Source organism: Sorex fumeus, unplaced genomic scaffold (genome assembly GCF_029834395.1).
Source record: "Sorex fumeus unplaced genomic scaffold, SorFum_2.1 ptg000037l, whole genome shotgun sequence".
NCBI lineage: Eukaryota > Metazoa > Chordata > Mammalia > Eulipotyphla > Soricidae > Sorex > Sorex fumeus.
In genome coordinates, this window is record NW_026606094.1 from 75,966,954 (window position 1) to 75,994,209 (window position 27,256).

General features: G+C 41.3%; 1 protein-coding gene across 1 annotated transcript in view; it reads left to right on the forward strand.

Moving 5' to 3' along the window:
• The window catches only part of BMPER (BMP binding endothelial regulator), a 320,091-nt gene that overhangs the window by 180,679 nt on the left and 112,156 nt on the right, over window positions 1-27,256 (forward strand). Inside the window, exons 7-11 of the mRNA XM_056118140.1 lie at window positions 2,361-2,460; window positions 5,359-5,468; window positions 10,438-10,578; window positions 12,914-13,018; window positions 17,631-17,676. Coding sequence (XP_055974115.1) covers window positions 2,361-2,460; window positions 5,359-5,468; window positions 10,438-10,578; window positions 12,914-13,018; window positions 17,631-17,676 — 502 coding nt within the window. The remainder of the gene's footprint in view (window positions 1-2,360; window positions 2,461-5,358; window positions 5,469-10,437; window positions 10,579-12,913; window positions 13,019-17,630; window positions 17,677-27,256) is intronic.

Sequence of the window (27,256 nt, forward strand, 5' to 3'; positions counted from 1 at the left end):
AGATGCTGACCCAATAAGAACAGAGAACATGGATGGAAATAGTATGTTCTCTGGGCATCTAGAGGAGTCAACACACTAGCAGTCTCCAGAGGCTTCTAGATTTTAGGAAGTTGCTTGCAGATAAATTTGTTTCAAATGAAAAGCTAAGGGCTTCAGTCTGACCATCCCCCACTTCCTCTGGATTTGAATCTTGTGTTTTTAAGCCTTGAGAGCTTGTTTGGAGGTTCTAGCAGGGGAGCACAGCTACTATACCCTTGACCTAAGACCAGTCCATCTTTATTCGGGGAAGGCCTTCCATTTGACTGAGCGCATAGCTTCAGGAGGGATGCATGTGGAGTGGTGAGAAAGGAAGGGGACACCTGCCAGATTAGCCGAGTCAACACTGGTGATCAATGCGGTGACAGGTGTTGCAGCCAGATCACCCTCATATCATAGCACAGCAGGTAGGGTGTTTGCCTTGCGCCCAGGTGACCTGGCTGACCCAGGTTCGATTCCTCCGCCCCTCTCAGAGAGCCTGGAAAGCTACCGAGAGTATCTCTCCCACAGAGCAAAGCCTGGCAAGCTACCCGTGATGTATTCGATATGCCAAACACAGTAACAGCTGTCACAATGGAGACGTTACTGGGCCTGCTCGAGCAAATCGATGAACAACGGGAGGACAGTGACAGTGACAGTTTTTAAGCCAGGACTGATCTGAGTCTGACATGAACTCTAGTTATACGTCTCTCAAGAGTGCAGAAAACCCCTGACATGTGGATTATGAAGAGTTGAGTAAGAAACCTCACAGAGGCCAGCAGAGAATGTTAGGAATTTTTTTTAAGTAATTCTTGCTGACCTGGAAATCGCATAAAGGCAAGAGAAGAGTCTTTGGGTAGGATTTTTAGCACGTTCTCTGTTACTTTGGGAGAAAAATGTAACATTAAGGAGGCTTAAAAATATTTATGTCATAATGTGCCCCACTCTATTCATCAAACCCCACCAAAAAATAGGCTCTTAGGATGCAGGCGGCAAGGACAGAAGGGAAGAGAAGCGAAAGGCCTGAGCAGTTCCCCAGGGATGGAGTGGACAGGCCTACAGCTGCGTTGTGCTGGGAGTGAGGCGGTGAGGAAATGCCCAGATGGAATCGCTCCCAGGAGAGGCCCAGAGCGCTTTGAGGCATGAACTCCTCATTTCCTGAGACCTCCTTAGGTATAAATGACTGACTTGAGACCATGTCTATTCCTTTGATATTTAACTCAAGTCCCAGAGAATTCAACCTATTGAAAAAAATTTCCCAGTGACCAATTTAACCAAATTTACTGATTTTATTTTCTAAAGAGAGAAAAAAAATCATTCCTAAATCTGATAGCAGTTTATAGTGTACAGAGTAATTTTTACATCAGCCGTTCAAAGTTGGTAAATGGACAGGGAAGCACTTTTTTCCTGTCCCAGCTTTCTGAAGATTCAGTTAAAACTTGCCAAGGGCTGGAAAATAGAAGCTTTGCTCTGAGGGGAGGAAGGGGTGTCAGAGGATAGAAAGGTCAAGTATAAGGGACAAAAAAAAAAGTTGGAAGATTCTAGAAGTGGGCCAAGTCACTGCCAATTCTTTCAGTACCAGACTACATAGACCTTGTACTCAGTTCTTGGTGACTTGGGAAGTGCAATGAAATGGCGTTTAATAGGTGAATTTTCAGCATCTCAGCTACGTTCTCTAACCTGAACCTTGATGACACATCTTAGAATAACTTTCCTTTTCTTTGGTTTTATTGCCTCACTCAGTGGTGTGCAGGCCTACTCTGTGACTCAGTGCTCAAGGGCTGCTCCCAAAGGTACCCAGGGGACCCACCATGCATAGCCTGTGCTCACCCACTGATCCATCTCTCAGACACTCAACACTCAGCAGACTCTTATCTGAGGTAGAAAGTGGCAGTCTATCTCGAGGCAGATGTTGGCTGGGCCTGCATGAAGGTGTGAAAGAGGAGGGAAGTCTTAGCAAAACTCAGACATTCTTTGCTTGCCTGGGGGCTGGAAAGAGAGGCCAGTGTGTCTTGGATTGCTAGAGATTTTCCTGGTTTTAGTTCTAAAACTCTTAAATCCCAGGCAAACCGAGAAGACTGGCTGGTCTTGAAAAGGAAAAAGATGAAAGTGGTGGTGGGTGGAGGAGAGGTGAAATCACCGGCTCTTCAGCAGTAGGCTGGTTTTTGGGACAGTTCCTTTGACCTACAGGGAAGAGACAAGCCCCACTGGGAGAAACTCGCAACCAGAGCAGCCACTCCAGGACCAAACAGCAGGGAGGGCCCAGGGCTTGCTGTGGTACCTGGATTCAGAATCCACGTGACTGCCCTCACTTTACTAAATGTGCTTTTCCCACTTTCCTCCAGGGCGGCCGGACGCAGTGCATGAGAGAAGTTTGCCCCATTCTCTCCTGTCCTCAGCACCTGAGCCATGTCCCCCCGGGACAGTGCTGCCCCAAATGTTTGGGTGAGTTACTGCTTTCAGGTCCAGAAAAGAGTTTGAGCTGAGGCGGGGTCTTCACGTGCCGTCTTAGAGATCTCAAGTTGTCCTGGGTGAGAGAACTTGGTGGATAGGGTCAGCTTCTGAGACATGATTGTATGTTGTGTCCTTCTGGGGCTTACTTCTTGTCCATCTTATCTCCTGTGACTGGAAACTGGTGCAGTGATGTCCTAGGACTGCCCTTCACAGGGAGGATCATGTTCCATGGACTCTGACAGTCAGTAGGCTGGACTCTGGTGCGGAGGTCACCTAAGAAGAACAGAATCCTGTGGAGACCAAGGCATGCCTGGGATAGAGGAAACAAATGAGAGGTTTGGAAGAGTCCAGTGGATAAAACCAACAAAACAAGAATTCTCTAATCCCTTTCCTTTGGGAGAACTTCAATAATTTTTTCAAACACCTTCTTGAGAAGAGGCAATATGAAATTCAACTCTACATATGACTAATTTTACATACTTATTGATACTCTGTCTTTTGTCAAAAAGGACACTTTCCAAACATATAAAACACATGTAGATAAGAGAAGAAAAGGAAAATTACATTATTATAGATTTTAAAAATTGCTCAACTGAAAAAGAACTATTTTTAATTCTCTAACAATACAAATAAAGTTCTGATAAAGTAGTCTAAAGGACATTATAGAGAGTCATTGAAGATTGACTTCACTTTTATTTTTGCAATAAATAAAATTTTTATATTAGCGTGTCCTAAAACTAAGGTATGTGACAGAAGTGATTTTGGTGGGGATAAACCAAATCCCTTGATCTGGCCTATCCATAGGTCTTTGAGACATCAGAATAGTTTTAGTGTGGTTTCATAGAGGAAAAAAATAGGTAAAAGGAAATTTTGTGACTTGCAGATAATCTTTTGATTCATGTTATAAATTCTCAAGACTTTAAGAGACTTTGGACGTGGATGTATGCATGAGTATCTGTTTTAATAATAACTATTGATACCAGGTGCAAATACAGTCATTTTGTTAAATTTTGTGTAGTTTAAAATTTATTAGTTGTATATGTTAATATCAGTATTGTGGTAGAGATTATTATATGTTATTTAGGAGAGGTATTAGCACAGTAGCACGGTGCTCCCATTGTGCTTCAATTTGCTCGTGCGGGCCCAGTAACATCTCCATCATGAGACTCGTTGTTACTGTGTTTGGCATATTGAATACGTCACGGGTAGCTTGTCAGGCTTTGATGTGTGGGCGAGATACTCTTGGTAGCTTGCCGGGCTCTCCGAGAGGGGCGGAGGAATCGAACTCAGGTCGGCCATGTTGGCTGCATGCAAGGCAAACGCCCCACCACTGTGCTATCACTCCAGCCCAGGAGAGGTATTACTGATTTTATTTTAATATTGAAGTAAATGAGGCCTAGAGAGATTATACTCAGAGTCTCTAGGGATTTCATATGTTGCACGTGAATTATCATTTGTTATCATATTTTGAGAACCAGCAGCAAGTTTGCTGCTGGTAATGAGAATCACACTAATGATTTAATTAATGATTTAGTTATAAGATAGACTGTGACAGGAAAAAAATAGTTATCTTGACTCCCACTAACAGTAATCCCAGGAATTCTGAGAACAGTGTTTACTATGTGTTTATATGTATTTTCAACATTTCATCTGTCCTACTGATAGAGATCCCTTTATTTCTTTACAAGAAGAAAAAGGGTAGTGGATATAACTCTTATGAGTGAACATGAATCTTTGACTTCTTAATTTGTTTTTTAATTAAAGCAACATTTCAAAGATGTTTTCATGTGCTCCAGAGTAACTCAGATACTGACAGGATGAAATTAGATGTTATTCACTTGGAGTTTTTTTTTTTTTTGACTTTTGGAGCACCAATTAAATCTTTGCTTCAGAGAAAACCAAACTACAGAGGGGTATGACCTATGAAAGACTACTTACTTGGCATATGGAGCTCACATGTACATCTGTGCACTCCTTAAGTGAGCCTCACCCCTCTGTGACTAGACTTGTTATTGCTTCTATTAAGCTTCTATTTCATTATTAGTTCTTCTTACTACTCCTTGGGATTCCTTTCTTTCTTCTCCCAATCCCTTATTTTCCCTTCATTGCTGCTGTTGTAATGATCAGGGGTTGCACACTGTGTGGTTGCAATGCTCTCAGGCGATGGGGTCGGGGAGGGGGTTTTGTGGGGGGACTTGAGGGAGACAAACTTTACTTGAGGTGCTCTCACCCACTTGACTTGTGGTGCACTGGTTGGGGTTCACTCTCTCTGACAGTGTCAGGAATCTTGAATAACATGGTGAGATTGAAATTGAACTCTGTGCTTCATGCTTGCCAGACAGCCACTTGAGCCTCTGACTCATTGCCTGGGGCTCTCTTGGCCATATTAACTCCTCCTGCTTCCTTTCTGACAATATTCCTCTCATGGATAATTTTTCTTTTTTTTTTTTAAATGCAGCTCAGACATCATGTCTTCCCAGAAGTTTCCCTGGCTTCCTGTCCCACTATGTCTGGGTTAAGAACATTCTAGAAATCACCATGTTGTTTTATGGAAATGATCTTTTGTGGGTCTGTCTTCTCAGTAGACTGTGAAACTCCCTTAGGGCAGGTCTTCAAGTTGGTTGTCTTGGTTCACTAGATGAGTGTCAAGTTTTGCCAAGCTCACAAGTTTTAGTGTGGAATAGAATCACTTTTTTAAAATTTTTTTTTGACAAAGATATTCTAAGTTAATGACTCCTGGTGATCTCTTGGGAATATCTGATCTACGGCTCTATTTTTGGGCACCGTATTTCCCTAATCTTCTGAGACTGCATGGCAGCTCTGAGACATAATTGCTGATGACTTTGCTGCTGTTGGTCTTGCTCACCCCATGTTGTTGTTTCTCTCTAGGGCAGAGGAAAGTATTTGACCTCCCCTTTGGAAGCTGCCTCTTTCGCAGTGATGTTTATGATAATGGATCCTCCTTTCTCTTCGACAACTGCACTGCCTGCACTTGCAAGGTAAATGATTCAAGGGGCTGTGGCCCAACAAGGATGGGGTTTGGGGTGTCATTTAACACTAGTCACCCATAAGAAGTTGCTCTTCATTGGGGAGTCATTATTAATGGTTCCTTATGAGTAAATGTATCAGAAGGATCCCAGGGAACATTGACCAGGAAACCCAGATCAAGTCTCACTGTCATCTTCCCTGATCTAGCAAGTTACTCTTGGTAGTGAGAAGTAACCTCTGGAAGGGCTTTTGGGACAAACTTTCTAAAATCAGACAAGTGCCCATGATAGTGTTTTATGGCTCTAATTATCCAAGATGAATTCTCTGACCACACTTGGCAATAAAAATGATTTGGGGGGCTGGAAAGATAGTACAGCGAGTAGGGCGCTTGCCTGGAATGAGGCCTACTCAGACTCAATCCTTGAATCCATATATGGTTTCCTGAGCCCCACCAGCAGTGATCCTTGAACATAGAGCCAGGATTAAGCCTTGAGCACCAGTCTGTGTGCTTCCCAAATCAACAACAAAAGACTTTTACCACATTCAAGAGAAAAGAAAGGCATGGATTATTTTCCATGACAAAGATAAACTTGTTAGTTTGGGGGAAAAAAGTTCATTGTATTTTGAAAATTTTAATTTTTTGAAGCATTGCTTACTTTTCTCAAAAGGCAACTTGAAGTCTAATGGCTGGTAAGGAAAGACTCTCATGGCTTTAGAGCTGTAAGAGATACACATACATCATATATTCAAAGAGCCCGTCTAATTGCAGTGATTTTTGTCTTTACTCCAAGAAGAAAATAACTCATGGGGGGATTTTATGATAATTCATAAGTGAGTCAACTGAAAAGGTTGTATGACAGCAATTTAGAATAGTGCATTTCGGTGAGGATGGTTCTGTCATTTATAATAGCTACAGGACTAGCGAGGAAAAGAGATGAGCTTTGCTCAATGTCAGTATGAGTCAGTAGCTGGAAATACAAGTCAGAAGTTCTTGATTACTTGAGACAAGCTTTGCTAAGTAGCATGCACTGTTTCAGGGAGGTGGCTGGGTTAGAGAAGAGCTGTCTGTTTCTTGGCTCTGAACACTGAAGAATTCCTAAGTCCAGGAAGATTGTCCTGAGGCTCCTTACTCTCTGTTATGGTTTGTATTATGTCTTATGAGAAACAAAGCCACTCCTTCCGTTTTCCTTGGCCTTCAACCTCGGGGTTTCCCTTCCCTCTGGGAATTTCACAGGTTATAAGCTTCCTTGTGAGGACTCTGAAGAACCACATCAATTTCCAGTTCTCTAAATTGCAAGAGAGTCACGCATCCTACCAAGGGGAAGTAATTATGCTTGCAATATTTTGTTCACATGAACGTTTTTAGAAATTGTTAGGCAATAAGTTCCAAGTTTCTATAATAAGTAAAATTAATACTTTCCCTTCAAGGGATTGTTTTATCAGAAAATGAATTTTGCAGTCATCTGTGGGAGGTTATGGGTGCTTAAAGAATCAGACTGCAATTTCACTGGATGATCAGTGTTATGTTCTGTCTGCCTCAAGCTTCACTCTTCAGCATCCACATCCAAAACTGTTACAGGTGCAGAATAATACTTAGTAATTAATAATACTAAGTGAAGTATTAATAATACTTCATACTCTGAACACAGTTACTTACTTTACTTACTTTACTCTGAACACAGCCTGGTTTGAGGTTCTTGTGATGTTTACTCTACCTGCAGTGTCCTCATCTTTTACAAATTTAATGAGCTAATCCCTTTTCATTCACACAGCCTCAGATTTTACCTCTTCCAGAGATAGTTTCCAATTCAACATATACAGATTTTACTCCCTCTTCTCTACTTTTACCAAATCTCTTTTCCATATAATTCATTTGTTTGCATGTTCTTTTGCCTTTTGTGCCTTGAGCTTCTTGGGACAGAAGTGAATCTCTCTGTCTCTGTTCATGGTAAAGATAAACCTGGTAGTTTGGGGGAAGATATTCATATTCTGTTTATTTTTTACTTTGAAAATTGTATTTATTTGAAGCATTACTTACTTTTCTTAAAAGGCAACTTGAAGTTTAATGGCTGGTAAGGAAAGAATCTTAGGGCTTTACAAATTTGAAGTGTTTATTTCTACTCCGCCTTTTTTGATGGGGTTGGAGGTATTTTTCTTGTAAAGTTCTACCAGTGTCTTGTATATCTTAGATATTAACCCTTTATCTGATGGGTATTGGTAAATAATTTTTCCCTTTCATTGGGTTCTCTCTGTATTTTGGTTACTGTTCCTTTTGAGGTGCAGAGCTTCTTAGTTTAGTGTAGTCCTATTCGTTTCTGTTTGTTTCTGCTTGCTTGGTCAGTGGTTTTTCATTCTTAAAGATGCTTTTAGATTCAGTGTCATGGAGTGTTCTGCCTACATTTTCCCCCATGTACCTTATGGATTCAGTCTGACATTGAGTTCTTTAATTCATTTTGACCTGACTTTTGTGCCTGTCTGTAGACAGAGATCTGACTTCATTTATTTTTGCATGTAGTTGTCTATTTTTCCAAGTACCACTTGTTGAAGTGGCTTTCCTTGCTCCACTTCACATTTCTTGTTCCTTTATCAAAGATTAAGTGATCATGTATTTGAGAGTCTATGTCAGAATATTCAACTCTATTCCATTTGTCTATGGTTCTGTTTCTATTCCAATACTATTATGTTTTAATTACTACTATTTTGTAATACAGTTTGAAGTTGGGGAAGGTGATGCCACCCATCTTCTTTTTCCTAAGGATTGCTTTAGCTATTTGTGGGGGATTATTCTTCATATTAATTTCAGTAGTGTTTAGTCTATTTCTTTGAACATACAAATGGCCAAAAGGCACATGGAAATATGCTCTACATCACTAATCATCAGTGAGATGAAAATAAAAACAACAATTAGATATCACTTTACACCACAGACTGGCACACATCAAAAAGAACAAAAAAAAACAGTGCTGGTGCAGTCGTAGTGAGAAAGGGACTCTCATTCATTGTTGGCTGGACCAACTGGTCCAGCCTTTTTGGAAAACAATATGGGCATTCCTCAAAAAACTAGAAGTAGAGCTTCCTTACAAGCAATACCACTTCTGGTAATATATTCTGGGGGTGCAAAAAGAAAAGCACAGTAGAAATGACATCTGCACTTCTTTGTTCATTGCAACAGTTCATAGCCAGAATCTGGAAACAACCTGCGTGCCTGAGAACTGACATATGGTTAAGGAAACAGTGGTACAGCTGCATAATGGAATACTATACAGCTGTTAGGAGAGATGAACCATAAAATCTGCTTATAAGTGGGTGAACATGGAGATTATCATGCTAAGTGAAATGAATAAGAAAGACTGGGACAGACGTAGAATGATTGCACTCATTTATGGAATATAAAATAGTATGAGAATATAACATACTATGAGATTAACACCCAAAGAGAAGGGCCAGGAGGATTGGTCCATGGATGGAAGCCTGCCTCAAGTGCTGGGGGAGAAGGCTGTTGGGATAGAGAAGGGCCACTAAGTCAATGATGGTTGGAAGAAGCAGTTGGGAGGGAGATCTGTGGTGAAAGTAGACTAAGGACCAAACATGATGACATCTTGGTATCTGTATTGAAAACCATAATACTCCAAGGTGGAGAGAGATTAAGAAGGAAAATGCCTGCCATAGAGGTAGGGAGTGATGTGGGGTGGGTATTGCAGGAGGGATACTGTTGACATTGATGGTGGAAATGTACTCTGGTGGAGGGATGGGTGTTGATCACAGTATGATTAACACTCAATCATGAAAGCCTTGTAACTGTATCTCATGGTGATTCAATTAAAAAAAAATTTAAAGTGATGCGTGCACATCATATATTCAAAGAGCCTGTCCATTTGCAGTGATTTTGTTTTGTACTACAAGAAGAGAATGATTTATACGGGGAATTTTGTAATTATTTATAAGTGAGTTAACTGAAAATGTTGTATAACACCAGTTTAGAATAAAGCACTTTGGTGAGGATGGTGAGATTTAAGCTTTCCAGTATCAGAGGTTCAGTGGCCTGGTTAAAGTCATACCATTTCTGGCAGAATCATAGAGATCAAGTCCAACTTTAGAATAGTTGATTCAGTGCCTTTGACAAAAGAAAACTTTCTTGAAATATCCTTCAGCTTGATGTTAAATATTGCTTCCAAATGTGTGCTCTTTTTCACTTTTCTGGGTTTGGGGGCTATACCTGGCAGTTCCCAAGGTCTGTTTCTGCTCTCTGCACAGGAGTGATCCCTGGCAATGCCAGGGATTGAATAAGAGTTGACAAATTGAGAGGAAGGCCATTGCCTTAGTCCCTATATTTTTACTTTCAAGCCCCTTAAATTTTACTCTGTGGTAAAATATAGCCTATCTTTCTTTGTTTTTCTTTTTGGGTCACATCCAGTGATGTTCAGGGGTAACTCCTGGCTTTGCACTCAGGAATCACTCCTGGCAGTGCTCAGGGGACCATATGGGATGCTGGGAATTGAACCTGGGTTGGCCACGTGCAAGGCAAACGCTCTACCCACTGTGCCATTGCTCCAGTCTGAATACAGTCTATCTTTGCAATCAATATCTAGAAGGTCTCAGAGAGCCACGAATGTAACCCAAGAGAGCACTGTGAATGAAGTGCTCTGGTAGGTAAAAAAAAAAGTGCAATGGTAGATAAAGAAAGCAGGTTGGGTTCATCCTGTTCTGGCCAGAGAAGATTATATCTTTTATACACTAAATTATACATCTCGGCAAGTAGACTGTCCTAATTCATTTTATCTGAGGTCCTCATTTTTCTACTTCAGATATCTGATCAGCAAATTATGGATTTAATGGAATGAGAGAAGTGCAACAACAAATGAAAATGTGCTATTACCAGACTAGGCTTTAAAACAGTCAGTTGTGGAGTGCTCAAGGAAGATGAGATTGAAGAATTGTTGAAAATCAGTTCTAATTCCTAGTTTGCCTTTGGGCCCCCAGGACTCCACTGTGGTTTGTAAGAAGAAGTGTTCCCATCCTGGTGGCTGTGACAGAGCTGAGGATGCCTGCTGTGAGGAGTGCCTCCTACAAGTTCCCCCAGAAGATATCAAAGTGTGCAAATTTGGCAACAAGATTTTCCGGGTATGTCATAAGCCTAGCACCTGGGAAAGACTGGTCTATACTGCATTGTGAAAAGTTCCAGATGCAGTACAGACTGGATTATTTCATAGTTTATATGCACATGCACTAATGTGTAGATATAATGGTATTATAATACAATATTGAATATATAAACAAATGCACACAGGGCTAGAGAAGTAACTGAAGAATGATTTGGGGGAGGGCTTTATTTACTGGTTTAAATCCATAAAGCATTTACTTGACTTCCATAAATGTGGTGCCTAGCAGTTGGGTGCAGGACTCAAGACACCCCCCCTCCCACACACACAAATTGTGCCCGCTCCCCAGATAGAGGTGTGATAGCTATCAGGATAAATTGGAGTATCTCATTCCACTGGAGATGTTCAGGGATCCTAGCCAAGATCTGAATAGTTCTACCTAATCATTGGAGCTACAAAGAATATAATGGCAGACGAAGGGGACAGGTTGACTCTTCTTGCCCAGATCATGTCTTCTGAACATTAAATCAGATGACTTTGGCAGGTAGTTACTCTGTCATATTTTATTGACCCTCATCTTCAACTTTAGATATTTCATAGGCAAATTGCATGCTTAAAGGAATGAATTAGAGGAATTTTCATACTCCTGCATTTTTCAAGAGAGATTTTCTCACTTGGGAGATGACCAGAATGGGGCTTTCTGTGATATATGGGATCAGCACCAAAATGGAGCTAAGGTGAGGGCTTGTCCCAGCTGAACTGGCTAGGTGGTAGTTGTACTCGGGTGTGGTATACATTAATTATGTAAACTATGATGTACCCGGTACCAATAATGGGAAGCCATGCATTGGCTTGGAGTTGATGGACTTGGAACATCAGCTTGGAGTTGATGGACTTTCTCCAAAGTGCTTTGCACAGTGTCAGTTTTCCTCAGCACGGGAGGAGGATCTCTCTGTCCCAAAGGCATTTATTATCTTCTGGTACCTCTGGGAACTCAGACTCTGGCCAGATGTGTTGAGTCCTCAGAATTTGGTGAACAGCTCTTGGCTCCCACAGAATCGGTAAGAAAACGTAAGGAGTTGTGTCTAGGCCAGGGGCCACCTGTGAATCTCTTGAGTCTTTCAGAGCCATTCAAGGCTCTTTTTCCTACAAAGAGCTCTTTCATTCTCCAGGAGCCAGGACATGTACCCACCACGCCCCCCTTTCCCCGCCCCCGTGATGCTGTGTGCAAATTGTTTTTAGGCTGTTCCATTCAGAACTTCCCTTAAGTGAGTTAGACCTGATATCATTTATGCAGTGTCATCTTTGAGACCCCAGGACCTTGCCAACTGGTGTCCATCAAGGCAGTTGCAGTGAGTTCTTTCTATCCTGAGAATTAAAAGGCATTGGCAAATAGGGAGTGCTGAAAATAGCTTCAGAAATTAAGAAAATAGAGGCATTATTGAAGGTCCAAGCTTGTTTTCAAATATATCCATTTCTTGGATTCGCCAGCCCAAAGAAATCCTTGTTCTGTTTTCATACCCAACTCTATTACCTATAATCTTGCCTTCCAGAAACCAGGGTGCACATCTCTGTGTGTGGTTCGGAGGTGCAGGGATTTTGGTGGTTGCCCAGTATAAATCTACCGAGTCATAGAAATTCCCAAGACTGGCTTTCTGGGCTCAGAAACATGTCCCAAAATGACTCTGAATTTCTTAGGAGAGCGGCAGACAGGCAGTGATCTGATTGGCTTATGGAGCACTGTGTCTGCCTGCCACATTTTCAGATGACTTGCTGATCACGCATCTGCTGGATACTGGGGGCCATTTGAAGTTGCCTCTGCTCTTTGCCTATTCATGTCCTGTGTGGTCTGGAACCATGACACATCTGGGAGTAGACATCTTCGAACATCTCAATTAGCTGCTAGTGCCTGCAATGGCTTACACTTTGCAGTTCTGTCAAACGGAAAAGGAGAATGTTGTGCTATGTTTCTGCTGGAAAAGTCAGCACTGGGGTCTCCCAGAGTGAAATGAAGTCAACAGGGATTGAGATGCATCATGATTTGGTTTGGTTAAATGTTCTTTTCTGTACATTTGAGAATGGATCTCTTCTCTCTCTCTCTCTCTCTCTCTCTCTCTCTCTCTCTCTCTCTCTCTCTCTCTATCTCCCTCTCCCCCTCTGTCTGTGCATCTGTCTTTCTCCTTCCTCTCTCTGATGGAATCCTTATCAAAAGTCAGGTGAGTATAGACATCAAGAGTCCTCTAGTCTACTGTTGGTTGACCCTGCACAGTGAGAGACAGTCCCTAATTGGGACCTTCCAGACTGTTGGTTTGATGCCATCAGCCTCCAGCTGACCAACCCCTTGTCCCCTGCTACAGGATGGAGAGATGTGGTCTTCAATCAACTGCACCATCTGCTCCTGTGTGAAAGGCAAGACAGAGTGTCGCAAGAAGCAGTGTGTTCCCATCAGCAGCTGCCCTCAGGTATGTGGGGACTGGAGTGAACTTTCTTCTGGCAGTGGGTGGGAACCATGGCAGGTGTGGTGCTCACGAGCTCACATAGCAACTCGGATAAAGTTCGAGTCCTGGAAGTCTCTGAGCTCCTGACCAGCTACTTGTCCCCTTGCAAAGCATATGACTTCTATTTGCAGGCAGCCCCCACACCTCCCCAGACTCTCTCCACTGCAGTCCTTATCTTGGGTAAAGATCATCCCATGTCTTTCTCACTCCATTCTCTGATTTGTTTTTGGTTTTTTTTTGGGTTTTGAGTCACACCTAGCAGTGTTCAGAGCTTGCTCCTGGCTCTGCACTCAGGGATCACTCTTTATGGTGATTAGAGTGGGGTGCTGGAGATAGAACCCAGACCAGTTGCAGGCAAGACAATCGCCTTGCCCCTGCATTCTCTCTCCTGCTCCCATTCTTCCATTTGCTCCCGGCATCTTCCAATTCTCTGTTTAAGGTCTCTCTTGCCAGGCTGTCCCCACATCATTGTTGTGGGTTATTTCTGGGCTTTGTATTGAACCTCATAGCCATTATTTATATTCTCCCAGTTCCTCTACGTCCCTTTTCAAAACACAATGAATGGTCTTTACTTTAAAGTTCATTTATAAATCCCCCTAGGGGCTTCTCCTGCCTCACAGCATCCCACCCCCATCCCTTCACTTTCCCCCACAATTTCCCTCTCTAGCCCTGTTTTCCATCATAGCTCCAAATGGAAATCTCGTCCTTATGGAAATATCTCTTTTCAGAAATGCATAGTTACAGAACATTGAATAAAACTCCATTATCTTTTAAACCATGGACTTCATTGAATTCACCTCAGCAACTTGAAACCTTTCAAGGTTTTATGAGTTTTGGGAAAATGTCAAACCTATTCAATACTTTCTAGTGAATGAAAAAAAAAAATCAATCCATATATTCAGGGTGTATCCTCCCTTCTCTGCTATAGACAGCTTTTTAATTTTATTCACATCTGTTATTATTATAAACAAAAAAGTTGCTGTTTTTACTTGAGTGCCAAATGAGGCACAAAAAAACAACAGCTGTTGCTATTGCACAACTGAATAAAGGGGGGGGTGTTGAGGAGGGAGAAAAAAGAGAAAGAAAAACCCTAATTAGTCTTGCTTTAAAAAGCCTCAGACATAAAACTGAAAACCTCCCATTTTTTTAAAAAAAAGCAGGAGATACAATAAGTCGACTTGAACACGGTCTGCTTATAAATATTCATTGGGAAAAATGGGAGCCCATCATGTCTGGCAGTCCTGGGGGAGAGCCCTCACGGCTAATGAACTCTCGCCGCACATGCTAGTAATAATGGGCTCCCTCTTCTCAGGACAAAAACAGGATGCTGTGCCAAGCTGGTGGCTCAAGTAACAAGCCTCCGTGGGCCAGTAGGCCATGCAGTCTCCAGCTCCCCAGAGTCCTGCCACTGTGGCCGGCTTGATGGTTCTCATGATCCCCTCGCTGAGGACTTTGTGTTGCCAGGGTCTCATTGGTGGTTGTTTGAGGATCACCTGGGACCAGAGTCTCCTTCTCTGCAGGTTGCAACCTGTCCCTTTCCACACCTGCCCAGTCATGTCTGAGTGGGCATGTGCGCAGCTCCTGCCTCATGTCCACCTTCTGATTCCTGGTATCATTCTGGTGTTTTCCCCATATCCATTGTCTCTCCTGCCATGCCAGCCTAAGATTGTGGGAGATAGCTTAGTTGAGTCATGGAAATTCTAGTAAAAGCTTACTTCCCAACCCACTGCATTCTTTGGGGAAATTCAGAACAAATACTTCTTTTTTTTTTAAATTTTTGTAAAGAAGACTCTATTCCTTCCTGGTGACAGCACCTTTCTTTTTCCAGAACTAAGTGTGCCTCCCTGAGGGGTCATTTGGTGATCGTATTCCCTGTTCTCTGTTTGCTCCTGTTTGTTCCCTGTTTACTCTCCCAGCAACTCCCCCAGAGGCAAAGGGGTGCCATCACGAGAGAGCTGTGAGAGTTCCAGTGTGGACAGGGTTGTCATGGCACTGTCCTCTCCTCATCACTAAAATGAGTCCCGAGACTCATCCTGGAGTATTTGGCTAGCCCTGTTTACTGACCGACCACCCTGCTGAGGTGTTGCCCTTCTTAATGATGGTCACAGTGCATCCAGCTTCCTCACCTGGACACCTCTAACCCGGAAGTGACTTCACTGCCAGTGCTTGACTTATTTGCCACTGAATTTCCTGCCCACTGAAAGCCCAGCATTCCTTTGCCCAGGGAGAGACATAGCAGCTCCACCTGAGCTGCCTATGTGGGGATACTACAGCCGCATCTGCTGGTGCCTTGCTTTATCTCATTTGAATATTTCCCCCATTGGTTTTTTTATTGCAGCAGTGTGTTTTACAGAATTTCCCATCTCATTGGTTTACACTTGCGGTGCTGCTCCCCCACACTGTGCCAGCAACCATCTAACCCCCCAGGTCCCTTCTCTGTCCTTACCCCCTTTATAGTCTCAATTACTCTTCTGCTCACTTTAAACAACCCAGACTACACCAGGACAAAGCACCCTATTCACCCCCGACCCTGGGACCATCATTCTCTCTCATGAGCCAACTTTCTTTACCTGACTCTCAACTGCTTTTAGTCCCGAGAAGCCAAAGCAGACCTGTATGCAAGTTGAAATAAGTAACAGAATTCCAGGTGATGAGAAAATACCCTGATGTCCCATAGCATGAAAACCCTGAATCTTAGAGTCTCATTTAAAATCCTCATAAATTTGAATGTACACTTAGACTCTGACACTAAAATTAACCAGATGTGGATTTAATTCTTGAGTTATTAACCAGCACTGTAAAAATCATCATGCCTTTGTCTTTTTGAGACCTAAATATGGTCTTGATATAACTGACAGCTAGATGAACTGAGTGACAAGACAGTTGCCTCCCCGCCATGTCTCCAGCCTTTGTCACCTCTCTGATCTTTCCTATTAAAATGGGTGTAATCATACCTGCCCTTGCTTATATGAGATAAAATATGAAAATATGAAAAATGTGCTTTCTATTCTATAGCAGACAGTCAATAAATACTAATTTCTTGGAAACATGAGTATATGAATCTAATGTTGAAAGAACATGGCCTGTAAGATTATACAAAATCAGCTTTGATTCTCAGAATTTCCTGGCTTTAATTGCATCACAGCAACTTAACGTGGATAGCATACCACTGTCATGTAGCATTGTAGCACTGTCATCCCGTTGTTCATCAATTTACTCGAGCGGGCACCAGTAACATCTCCATTGTGAGACTTATTGTTACTGTTTTTGGCATATTGAATATGCCAGAGGTTGCTTCTCAAGCTCTGCCGTGCTGGCAGGATGCGCTCAGCAACTTGCTGGGCTTTCCGAGAGGGATGGAGGAATTAAACCCAGGTCGGGTGTATAGTCAAATGCCCTACCCGCTGTGCTATCGCTCTAGTCTACCACTGTCATTATGACATTAATATCTTCATCTATACTGTAGAAATATAGTTGAAAAAGTTCATCTGCAGCTTAGTGTATAAAATACTGTTCACTATATGAATCAAGGCCTAATGTGTTCTAAATATTAACTTACTCAATTCTGTCTCTAACCGGATGTCAGATGCTATAAGGGAAATAGGGGGTAGAATGTCTTACAGTCACAAACACTCCCTCATGTTAATCTTTGTCTGAATTTTTCTTTCTCTGCGGTTAACCATCAAGTCAGGGGAACGACCACAGCATTCTCTGATATAGGCTCTGAGAATGTGTTTCCTCCTTTAAATGTCATACATTAAGCCAATGTAGGAACTGCGCTGTAGGAAATTATTCTGTATTTCCAGAAAAGTAATGAAAAATCACTTGGCATTTCAAAAGCTACAGCTTCATTTGCTCTAACTGCAGAGAAGTGACTTAGCAAGGACCGCTCACCACTTTCTGACTGAATGTGATTCGTGGCACAGATTGTATCCAGATTCACTGGCCCAGATGAGGCATAATCCTGGCTGTAGTTCACTGATTTGGAGGAGGGGTGGTGGTGAGGGGATGCAGTGGAGAGGACTTACTCCTTGCTCTCCTCTCAGGGATCACTCCTGGCAAAATTCAGGGGAGCATATGAAGTGCTTGGGATCAAATTCGTGTTGGCCTTGTATAAGACAAGCACCTTAACCCCTAAATTATCTCTTGGCCCTACAATTTACTGCTTACATTCTTCCAGAAAACAAAGACAGAACTCAATTGCTAGGTCAAGAAATAATTCCCACTTTTATATGAATACTTCTTATCTAGAGGGCTAGATTTGGGAATCTGTGAAAAGGTGGGGCCCAGACTTTCTCCATCTTCTCTCCATGTGAGAAATAATCACACCAATCAGTCCTTAAGATTTTATATTTCTTGGAGAATAAAAACAGAAAAGCTCTCAAATGATTTTGCCTGACTTCAGAACCTGATACTTGAAATATATTTTCACTATCATCACTGCCATCTGGGCTTTGAGTTCAAATACAGCTTGGACTGATTTCATTGGGTTATCTGGTACTAGATTTAAGGAGATTTGTCCTCAACAGACCCTGTTTCTTAGCTCTCATTTCTTATTTGTTTTTCTCCTCGTTAGGGTAAAATTCTCAACAGAAAAGGATGCTGTCCTATTTGCACTGAAAGTAAGTTTATTCCTTTGAAAAATGCAATATTGATATTTGTTTTGCTTTTTGTGGTGCAACGGGAAAAATGGTGATGTGACTTCTTTGCATTCTGTAGGTAAATCTCTCATAAGAAGTACAATGAAGGTGGATAGAGATGTATTCATTTGAAACTGTTGATATGAGAAATTTAGAAGATAGATGGGTTTGACAAGGTTTTAAAAAGGACTGAATAACTTAATGTGCCTCTTGGCTGCTAATAGCATTTGCAGTCTTGGAGCCTAAAATAAAAACCAAACATTACACATGATTGAGAAGGAGTTTGCTGTTTTAATTATGAAGTCAAATGGCTACATTTATGTTCCCCTTCCTCACCCTCCGGCCCACCTCTTTATCATTTTACCTGGGCACAGCCAACGTTGCTGATGGTAAAAATAAAATGGCAGGTCTTTAGACTGCCAATGTTTTTGCCATCCTGTTATTTTTAACTGAGTTTTTAAAAGTTTTTCTCTTAAGATGGCTTATTCCAAAAGTGGTTTCAGACCACACTCTAGTCACACAGACGGATTGTTAGAATGAGTTTAATATCATCCCCTACTTAAATATATGCCCAGACCTACTAGCAAGCTGCCATTTAGCTCTTTAGGTTCACAGGGCTTTGAAAGAGATTTCTGAAATGTTTCACTGAAAGAGGGGTATTAGTCATGTCACTGTCAAATTAGTTCCCATGGATGATAAGTAGGATTAACAAAGCAAGGAAATCTATTTGTAAGTATTTTATGAGCTAGTCATGCTTAGAAAGGGGGCTTTGATGACAGTTGAAAGCAGCTTTCATGTGGGAGCAGATCTGTTTATTCCACTTGTCTAAAATTAGGGTTTATGTTACTAAAGTCTATCCTGGTTTTGTTGTTTTCTTCTGACAGAAAGGTACCGAGATTCAGATTTAGGCATTTATAAAATATTTATTTTATTTATAGTTAAGATTTGTAATCTATATATATTATATACTGGTATGTTATATTTTAAATATTGAGATTATAGATTATATAAATACCTTATTTATACCTATGATTTTATATTATTATTCATGTACACATAAACAAATACTGTATATTACTTTTTTGATATGGGGTACTATTAAACAGTTATATATTATATATAAGATAGAAGTGCTGGGTGAAAAAATAGAAATTAAATTATAGATATAATAAAATATTTTTGGATATAAAATCTGTAAAGAGGCCAACCAAATATGATTTGGGAGAGTTCAGGAATTCATGCAGGAAGAAGAATTAAGTATGATTAACATACTAGTTGATTAGATGGGGGAAGGGCTTGGGCCACTCCCAGTAAGGCTAAGGGATTACTCTTGGCTTGTACTCAGGGTTCACTCCTGGTAGTGCTCAGAGTACCATATGTGGTATTGGGGATCAAACTAGGGTCACCCTTGTTCAAAACTAGTGCCTCACCCCTGTTGCGTCAATCTCTGCCCCTCATTGATTAAAAACTGTGTATATACTATTACATTTACTTGTGCTAGAAAGACTCCTCTTTCGCTATGAAGAAACACTTCATGGATGATCTGCAACATTTAGCCTAATTCTTTTATGAAAAGACTCAAGGGTCTAAACTGATGCAGTTTCTTTCTATAACTTCTCAATGGAGAGGTTTGCATGTCCCTAGAAAGTATTTCTAGTTGAATCAGAGACAAACTTCGGAAAATGCCTAACATTTTCCAGGTAACTCTGTCAGTGAGCACAGATACACTCCAGCAGCCTATCACAGAGTCGCTTCTAACTGGCTCATACAAACACGGGTCCAGTCTTGTGCAGAAACTGCCTGCATCTTGAATGACTTGACTAAGTTATAAGAGTCAAGGAAGTGATCATGGAGAAAGCTGAAGAGGAAATTACATTTCATTACTAGTTTTTCGACAGTTTTTCTTTCTCAGTAAAAAATAAAAGAAATAGAAGGATAGGTAAGACAAGTTTAATCCCCCCACACTTTTTTTTACTTTTTAATAGAATCACTGTGATTTTAGATGCTTACAAAGCTGTTCATAATTAGATTTCAGTCATACAGTATTCCAACACCCATCCCTCCACCAGTGTACATTTCCTGGCACCAGTGACCCCAGGTTTCCTCCCATCATCCCCCATCCCCTGCCTCTATGGTAAGCACTTTTCTTTTCTCTCTCTCTCTCTCTCTCTCTCTCTCTCTCTCTCTCTCTCTCTCTCTCTCTCTCTTCTCACTCACTTACTCTCTCTGTCTCTGTTTCTCTCTCTCTCTCTCTTTTTCCTTTTGGGCATTGTGGTTTGCAATTTTGATATCAAAAGGTTATCAAGAGTATTTCTTTACCTACTTTTAACACTCAGATCTTATCCAATGTGATCATTCTGTGCTATGGTCTCTTCTCTATCTTATCTACCTTCAGCTCCACACATATTAGTGGTTAGTTCTAACCATTGACCAAACCCCTGTTTTCTCTGCCCATGGACATTAGTCTTCTACTATATATTACTTTTATTTATCACAAATGATTCCATACACAGTCATTCCATACTGTCCCTTTCCTTTTGACGCATTTGATTTAGCATGATACTCTCCATGTTCATCCACTTATAAGCAGATTTCATGGTTTCATCTCTCCTAACAGCTATATAGTATTCCATTATGTAGACATACCACTGGGCTGGAACAATAGCACAGAGGGTAGGGCATTTGCCTTGCACATGGCTGACCAGGCTGGCCCAGGTTCAATTCTTCCACCCCTCTCAGAGAGCCTGGCAAGCTACCGAGAGTATCTCGCCCACACAGCAAAGCCTGGCAAGCTACTCGTGACATATTTGATATGCCAAACACAGTAACAAGTCTCACAATGGAGATGTCACTGGGCCCACTCAAGCAAATCGATGAACAACGGGAGGACAGTGCTACAGTGCTACAGTGCTACAGATGTACCACTGTTTCCTTAACCAGTTGTCAGTTCTCAGGCACTCAGGTTGTTTCCTGATTCTAGCTATTGTGAACACTGCTGCAGTGAACATACAAGTACAGATGTCATTTCTACTGTGATTTTTTTTTGCACCCCCAGGATATATTCCTAGAAGTGGTATTGCTGGATTGTATGGAAGCTCTATTTCTAGTTTTTTGAAAAATGTCCATATTGTTTTCCCAAAAGGCTGAAGCACTCAGCATTCCCACCAACAATAAAGGAGAGTCCATACCACTACTGGTTGCTCTTGTTCTTTTAGATGTGTGCCAGTCTCTGTGGTGCGAGATGGTATCTTATTGTTTTGGTCTGCATCTCCCTGATGATCAGTGAAGAAGAGCATTTAAAAAAAAATTTATTAGTAAAACACCATTAGGTACAGTTGTAGACTTACAAATTTTTGTGCTTGGGTTTCAATTATACAATGGTCAAATACCCATCCCTCCACCAATGCCCATTTTCCATCACCACTGATCCCAGTATCTCTCCTACCCCCAATCCCCTCCATCCCACTCTGCCTCTGTGGCAAGGCATTCCCTTTTGTTCTCCCTCTGCTTTTGGGTGCTGAGGTTTGCAAAAGAGGCATTGAGTGGCAATCATGTTTGGTCTATAGTCTACTTTCAGCATGTTTCTCCCATTCTGGGAGGATCTTCCCAACACCCATTATTTGGTGCTCCCTTCTCTATCTGAGCCGCCTTAAGAAGAACATTCTTTCATGGCTTTTTGGCCATTAGAATTTCTTCTTTGAGAAAGTTTCTGTTTATTTTATGGCCCCATTTTCTAATGGGATTGGATAATTTTTCTTGTAGAGGTCATTCAGTGTCTTGTATATCATTGATATTAATCCCTTATCAGAATGGTATTGGGTGAATATCCTTTCCCATTCCCTAGGTTGTCTTTGTATCCAGGACACTGTTTCTTTTGACCCGTGGAAGCTTCTTAGTTTAAAATAGTCACATTTATTTATCTTTGCTTGCACTTGCCGTGTCAGTGGCATTTCATCTTTGAAGATACCTTTAGCTTCATTATTGTTGAGGCTTTTTCTGACTTTTTCTTTAGTGTACCTTGTGGATTCTGGTCTGATGTTGAGGTCTTTAATACATTTTGAACTAAATTTTGTGCATGCCGTTAGAGGTCTGAGCCCTTTTTTGTGTGTAGCTATCCACTTTTACCAGAACACTTGTTAAAGAAGCTTTCATAACTCCACTTCATAATTATTGCTCCCTTATCAAAGATTTAATGGTCATATATATTGAGGGTGTGTGTAAGGATATTGAACCCCATTCCATTGGTCTGCAGATCTGTTTTTATTACAAGACCATGCTGTTTTCATTATTACCACTTTGTAGTTGGGAAAGGTGATGCTTCCCATCCTTTCCCTCCCAAGAATTGCTTAAGCTATTCGTGGGGGCTTATTGTTCCATATGAATTTCAGGAGTGTTTGATAAATTTCTTTGAAAAATGTCATGGGTATCCTTATAGGGATCACACTGAATCTATTTAATGCTTCAGGGAATATTGCTATTTTGACAATGTTAATTCTCCCATGCCATGAGCAGGGGATGTGTTCCCATATTCTCATAAGATAAAAGATAAAGGCTCTCCCGTTGATCATCGATTTGCTCAAGTGGGCCCAGTAACGTCTCCATTGGAGACTTTGTTGTTACTGTGTCTGGCATATCGAATACGTCACGGGGAGCTTTCCAGGCTCTGCCGTGCGGGCAAGATACTCTCGGTAGCTTGCCGGGCTCTCTGAGAGGGGCGGAGGAATAGAACTCGGGTCGGCCATGTTGGCCGCTTGTAAGGCAAAATGCCCTACTGCTGTGCTATATCCTCTTTTATTTCTTGAAGTAGCGTTTTGTAGTTTTCTTTGTACAGGTCCTTTACCTCCTTAGTTAAACTGATCCTAAATACTTGCTTTTCTGAGACATGATTGTGAATAGGATTGCCATTTTGGCTATTGATTTTGTAGCCTGTGACTTTACTATACAAGCCTATTTTTTCTAGGAGCTTCTTGATAGAGGCTTTAGAGTTCTCTAAGCATGTCGTCTGCAAATAGTGAGATCATGATTTCTTCCTTTCCTATCTGGATTCCCTTAATATTTTTCTCTTGCCTACCTGCTATGGAAAATACTTCCAGTACTATTTTGAATAGAAGTGGTGAGAGTGGGCATTCTTGTCTTGTCCCTGATCTTAGAGGAAAAGCTCTTTGTTTTTCCCTATTGAGGATAATGCTTGTCGTGGGCTTCTGGTTGATGGGTTTGACTATATTGAGGAAAGTTCCTTCAATTCCCATTTTACTGAGAGTTTTCATCATAAACGGACACTGAATCTTGTCAAATGCTATCTCTATGTCTACTGATATAATCATATGGTTTTTATCTTTTCTTATATTGATAGGATGGATTATGTTAGTTGATTTGTGAGTGTTAAACCATTCTTGCATCCCCAGGACCAATCACACTTGATGATGGTGTATGATCTTTCTGATGAGTTGTTGAAATCTGTTTGCTAATATTTTGTTGAGAATCTTTGCATCTGTGTTCATCAGAGATATAGGCCTGTAATTTTCTTTCTTTTTTTTGTGGTGCCTCTGTCTGCTTTTAGTATTAGGGTAACATGCGCCTTAGAGAAACTGGGAGTGTTTCTGTTTCTTCAATTTCAAAAGCTTAAAAAGGATCAGCAATAGGTTCTCTTTAAATGTTTGAAAGAATTCAATAGTGAATCTATCTGGACCTGGACTTTTTATTTTTGGGAAGATTTTTGATTACTGTTTCAATTTCCTTGATAGTTATAGTTCTATGCAGGTATTCCAGATCTTCTTGGTTCAGCATTGGGAGGTTATAGGAACCCAGGAGTTTATACATTTCTTCTAGGTTCTCTTGTTTCGTGTCATACAGACTTTCAAAGTAATCTTTGATGATCTTTTGAATTTCTCTGGTTTCTGTTGTGATGTTCCCCTTTTCATTTCTGATTTAATTTCTGGTTTCTTAGGGTTCTCTCTCTCTTTCTTTGTGAGTCTTGCTAGTGTTTTATCAATCTTGTTTTTAACCAAGTTTTTAACTGATCATAGTAAGCCCTGAGTTTTGTTAAATACGAGTGCACCACGATCTCTGTCACAGAGAGGGAGTTGGCAAGGCTGAGCGCCACCCACCTGCAGGGACATGGGGAGACCATTGACTCTGAGCACCTGCAGTCAGCAGGTCAGTGTGGAAAGAGCCCAGGCATGCGGTTCTTTGTCCAAACCTAAAATGAGCTCATCAGATGGCTGCCTCTCAGTTTCCTTCAGTGCTCTTTCTGTCTGCTTACTGTCCTGCTCCCCAGCAATCCTGCCATCATCACTGTGAAACACTTTCTATTTATTCATGTTTATTTGTTCAGATTGAGTTAAGAGGTTAGAGGGCTTCCAATTGTTATGGATGCCCAGATTTTCAAAACCGCATTAGGTAGACTTCTTCAGCTAACTTTTAGTTACGGTCTAAGAATCTCCTAGTTTGAAACTCCTTTCCCATTATATATCCTGAATCCACGCTAAAACCTTGGGGTCATGTTTTCCTCCTCTCTCAATTTGAAAAGCTATTTTGGGGCCAAGAATTTAGCTCTATGGTAGAGTACAAGCCCTGAAATATGAGGCTCTGAGGTTGATCACTGATATAGCATTAAAACATTTTTTAAATAAAGAAGAGGAGCTCAGGGACCAGAGTGATAGTACTTTCTTTGCACACTGACAACCCAGGTTTGATCCCTGGCACCTCTTATATTCCCCTGAGCTTTGCCAGAAGTGATCCCTAAGCTCAGAACCAGGAATAAAGCCAGAGCATCTTCTGGTGTGGCCTTCAAACAAACAAACAGAGCAACAAAAAGAAGAGCTCTTCTCATATATATTTCTAGAATAGACAAAGTCTGAAATTAAAACTCAGGCAAGTGGTTTCCAAAAATTGACTGATGTCTGTCTAACTCAAACAAAATCAGAGAGAGATTTTTGTCTCTCTCTCTCTCTTTCTCTCTCTCCCCCCGTCTCTCTCTGTGTGTATGTCTCTCTCTCTCACACACACACATGCACACACACACACACACACACACACACACACGTAACCACAGGATTTCAACCCTAGTGTTAAGTAATTTGGCTTGAGGCTGTCTTTTGTCTTGTTATGAGACTGTCTTGGACATTGGAGGATGTTCACTAGAATCCTTCTACTAGAGGCTGTAGCATCTCCTTCCCCAAGACCTCACAATCAGCAGAGACTGTTGACATTGCCAAATATTCCCTGGAGGGTGATATCAGGCCAGGTAGAGGATCACTGGTTCTCCAAACAGGGCAAAGAGAAAAATGCACAAATAAACCCTTCTGGCCCTGGTTGCTTCCCTTTACTCTCCATGCCCCTTAATCTGGTGATTAGAAGAAGTATAAGAATAAAATGGGATTGCCCTGCTGACTTGAGAGAGATCAGAAGCTTCTGGATCTAATTGAATGGGTTTTTCTATTTTCATTGCAAAGGCCAAAGAAAAAAATGTACCTATACCAATCTTTGCTGTAGTTTCTAGGAAGCTAGAAATATATTTACAGCCCACTTTAATGGTATGAAACTTCTTAGCAATATACTGATTTCTAATTTTATTTTGTTTGTCTACTATGTGTGTTTTTTAAAAGCATTTTGTGTGCAGAACTACTTCCTCAATCTTTTATTAAAATAGGGCAAGAATTAGTGCATAGATGCATGCAATACTTACATAAATAAATGAAATGAAGTAATTGCATAGCTTCAAAAACTCTAAGTTATGTTGATTATCTGCTGTAGTTAAATAATGATTTCATTGCTTCTAATAGTGGTGACAATACATCATCCATTTCTAAAATACTACAGAACTCTGTTCTCTTGGCTGGGTTAGTTTAGAGTTAGTAGTATTTAGCATTCTCTCTCAGACCAGAAAAGAGGAAATTTAAATGTGTGGAAAACACTTATAGGCCTCTCTTTTTCCAGTGATTATGGCCATTTACAATTCTGTTGATTCTGTTGCTAAGAAGCAGTAATTGAGGTGCAAAACTGTTAGGGTTGGATAGTAGGACAGTCCTTGTAAGGTTGGTCTGAAAGGACAATGATGATCCTTATAGGGCAGAGGGGAGGGGTAAATACTCTTCAAATCAAACCTTCCTGAAGGAAGTGGGAAAAGCAATTCTATCTGAATAACATGGGGTTTTCTTTGTCTCTTTCCAATGGAAAAGAATTAAATTTGGCCTGAATGATTTATTTGCAATAAAATATTTGACACAAGCTAAACAAACTTTGTAAAGCTTTTATGCAAGTGCCGTTTCTTGCCAAAGTCTGAGCTATATCCCAGAGCCAGCTCCTTTCTGCCTGGCCCATATGCCTTGTGAGTAAGCATTTGTGCCAAGGCCACTGTCTGTTTTGTGTGGAGCACTCTGTGTGTGTGTGTGTGTGTGTGTGTGTGTGTGTGTGTGTGAAATGTCATTCTACAGAAGTGTGGCAAAAATCATTGAGCTCTTGACCTAACCACCCACAGAACACATGAATCAAATCAAATATTTGCTGGCAGATTGTCTGTTTACAAATTTGAAAGTGATACTAAATGACAAAGTTTTCACTGAGAAGAGAGATATGTGTGTGTGTGTGTGTGTGTGTGTGTGTGTGCATGCACACACACGTGTCTGTACAGAGAGGTGGGATACAGAAGATTATTGAATCTTTTGACCATCTACAAGACCAGAAGCAACCCAAGGCAGTCCAGCTGTGGATGCCCCAGCCCAGGTCTCCTGGATTGGTCATGTAGCTCCATCAGAATCCCAGGCCAACTGCAAGTCCTGACTACCTAATACAGAGGCAGGACGGGTCCTTGGAGCACAGATGTACTTTTAAATAAAGTAACCTCAACTACATGTCACACAATAACAGGAAATATCAGATTTCATCAACTTAGGGTGCAAGGAAGCTCACAGTTGCCAGGTGACTGCTCTGATCTCTAGGGGTTGATTCTTAGCTTGGTACAATCGTTTTATGGCTGCTCGCCTTCTGTAGGTACCCTGCTAATGTGGGGGTGCATATCTGGTTTAGATGCATCTTACCTGAGTCCACAGAAACCTCTGAGATATGTCCAAGTAAAAGGGTCATGATAGCAGGAGGATCCAGCAACAGTGTAGAAGCGATGGCCGCTGAGCCCATTTTATGAGAATTCTCCATTGACAGAAGTCCCACAAATTAATAACTTTGTGTTTGAGCCAGGTTTCCGTTCTCCAAGTCTGAAAGCAACTCCAGGTCCCTTAGCACCAAAAGTCTGTCCTTAACACAGGAAAGAAAGGAAATTTGAAACGGAGCTTGAGATACTTGTAGAAGAATTTGTGGCGCTGACTTCTGCCCTGCCAGGGAGGTGCTAAGCTGCGTGGTTCCTGAAGCTTCTGCTTGAGCATCTGGAATTGGGTTTGGCATGGCTCCAGAGGTCCAACAGGCAGATAGGGAGGACAAGTAAAATCTAACACACGTGGTAGCTCGACAATTCCACCCCGGCAAGAGCAGCACCCCCAAGGGTGTGAGAGAATTGTTTTCTATTCTCTATGCTGCTTTCTTCTAAGGGATTCTGTTTCTTTAAGGT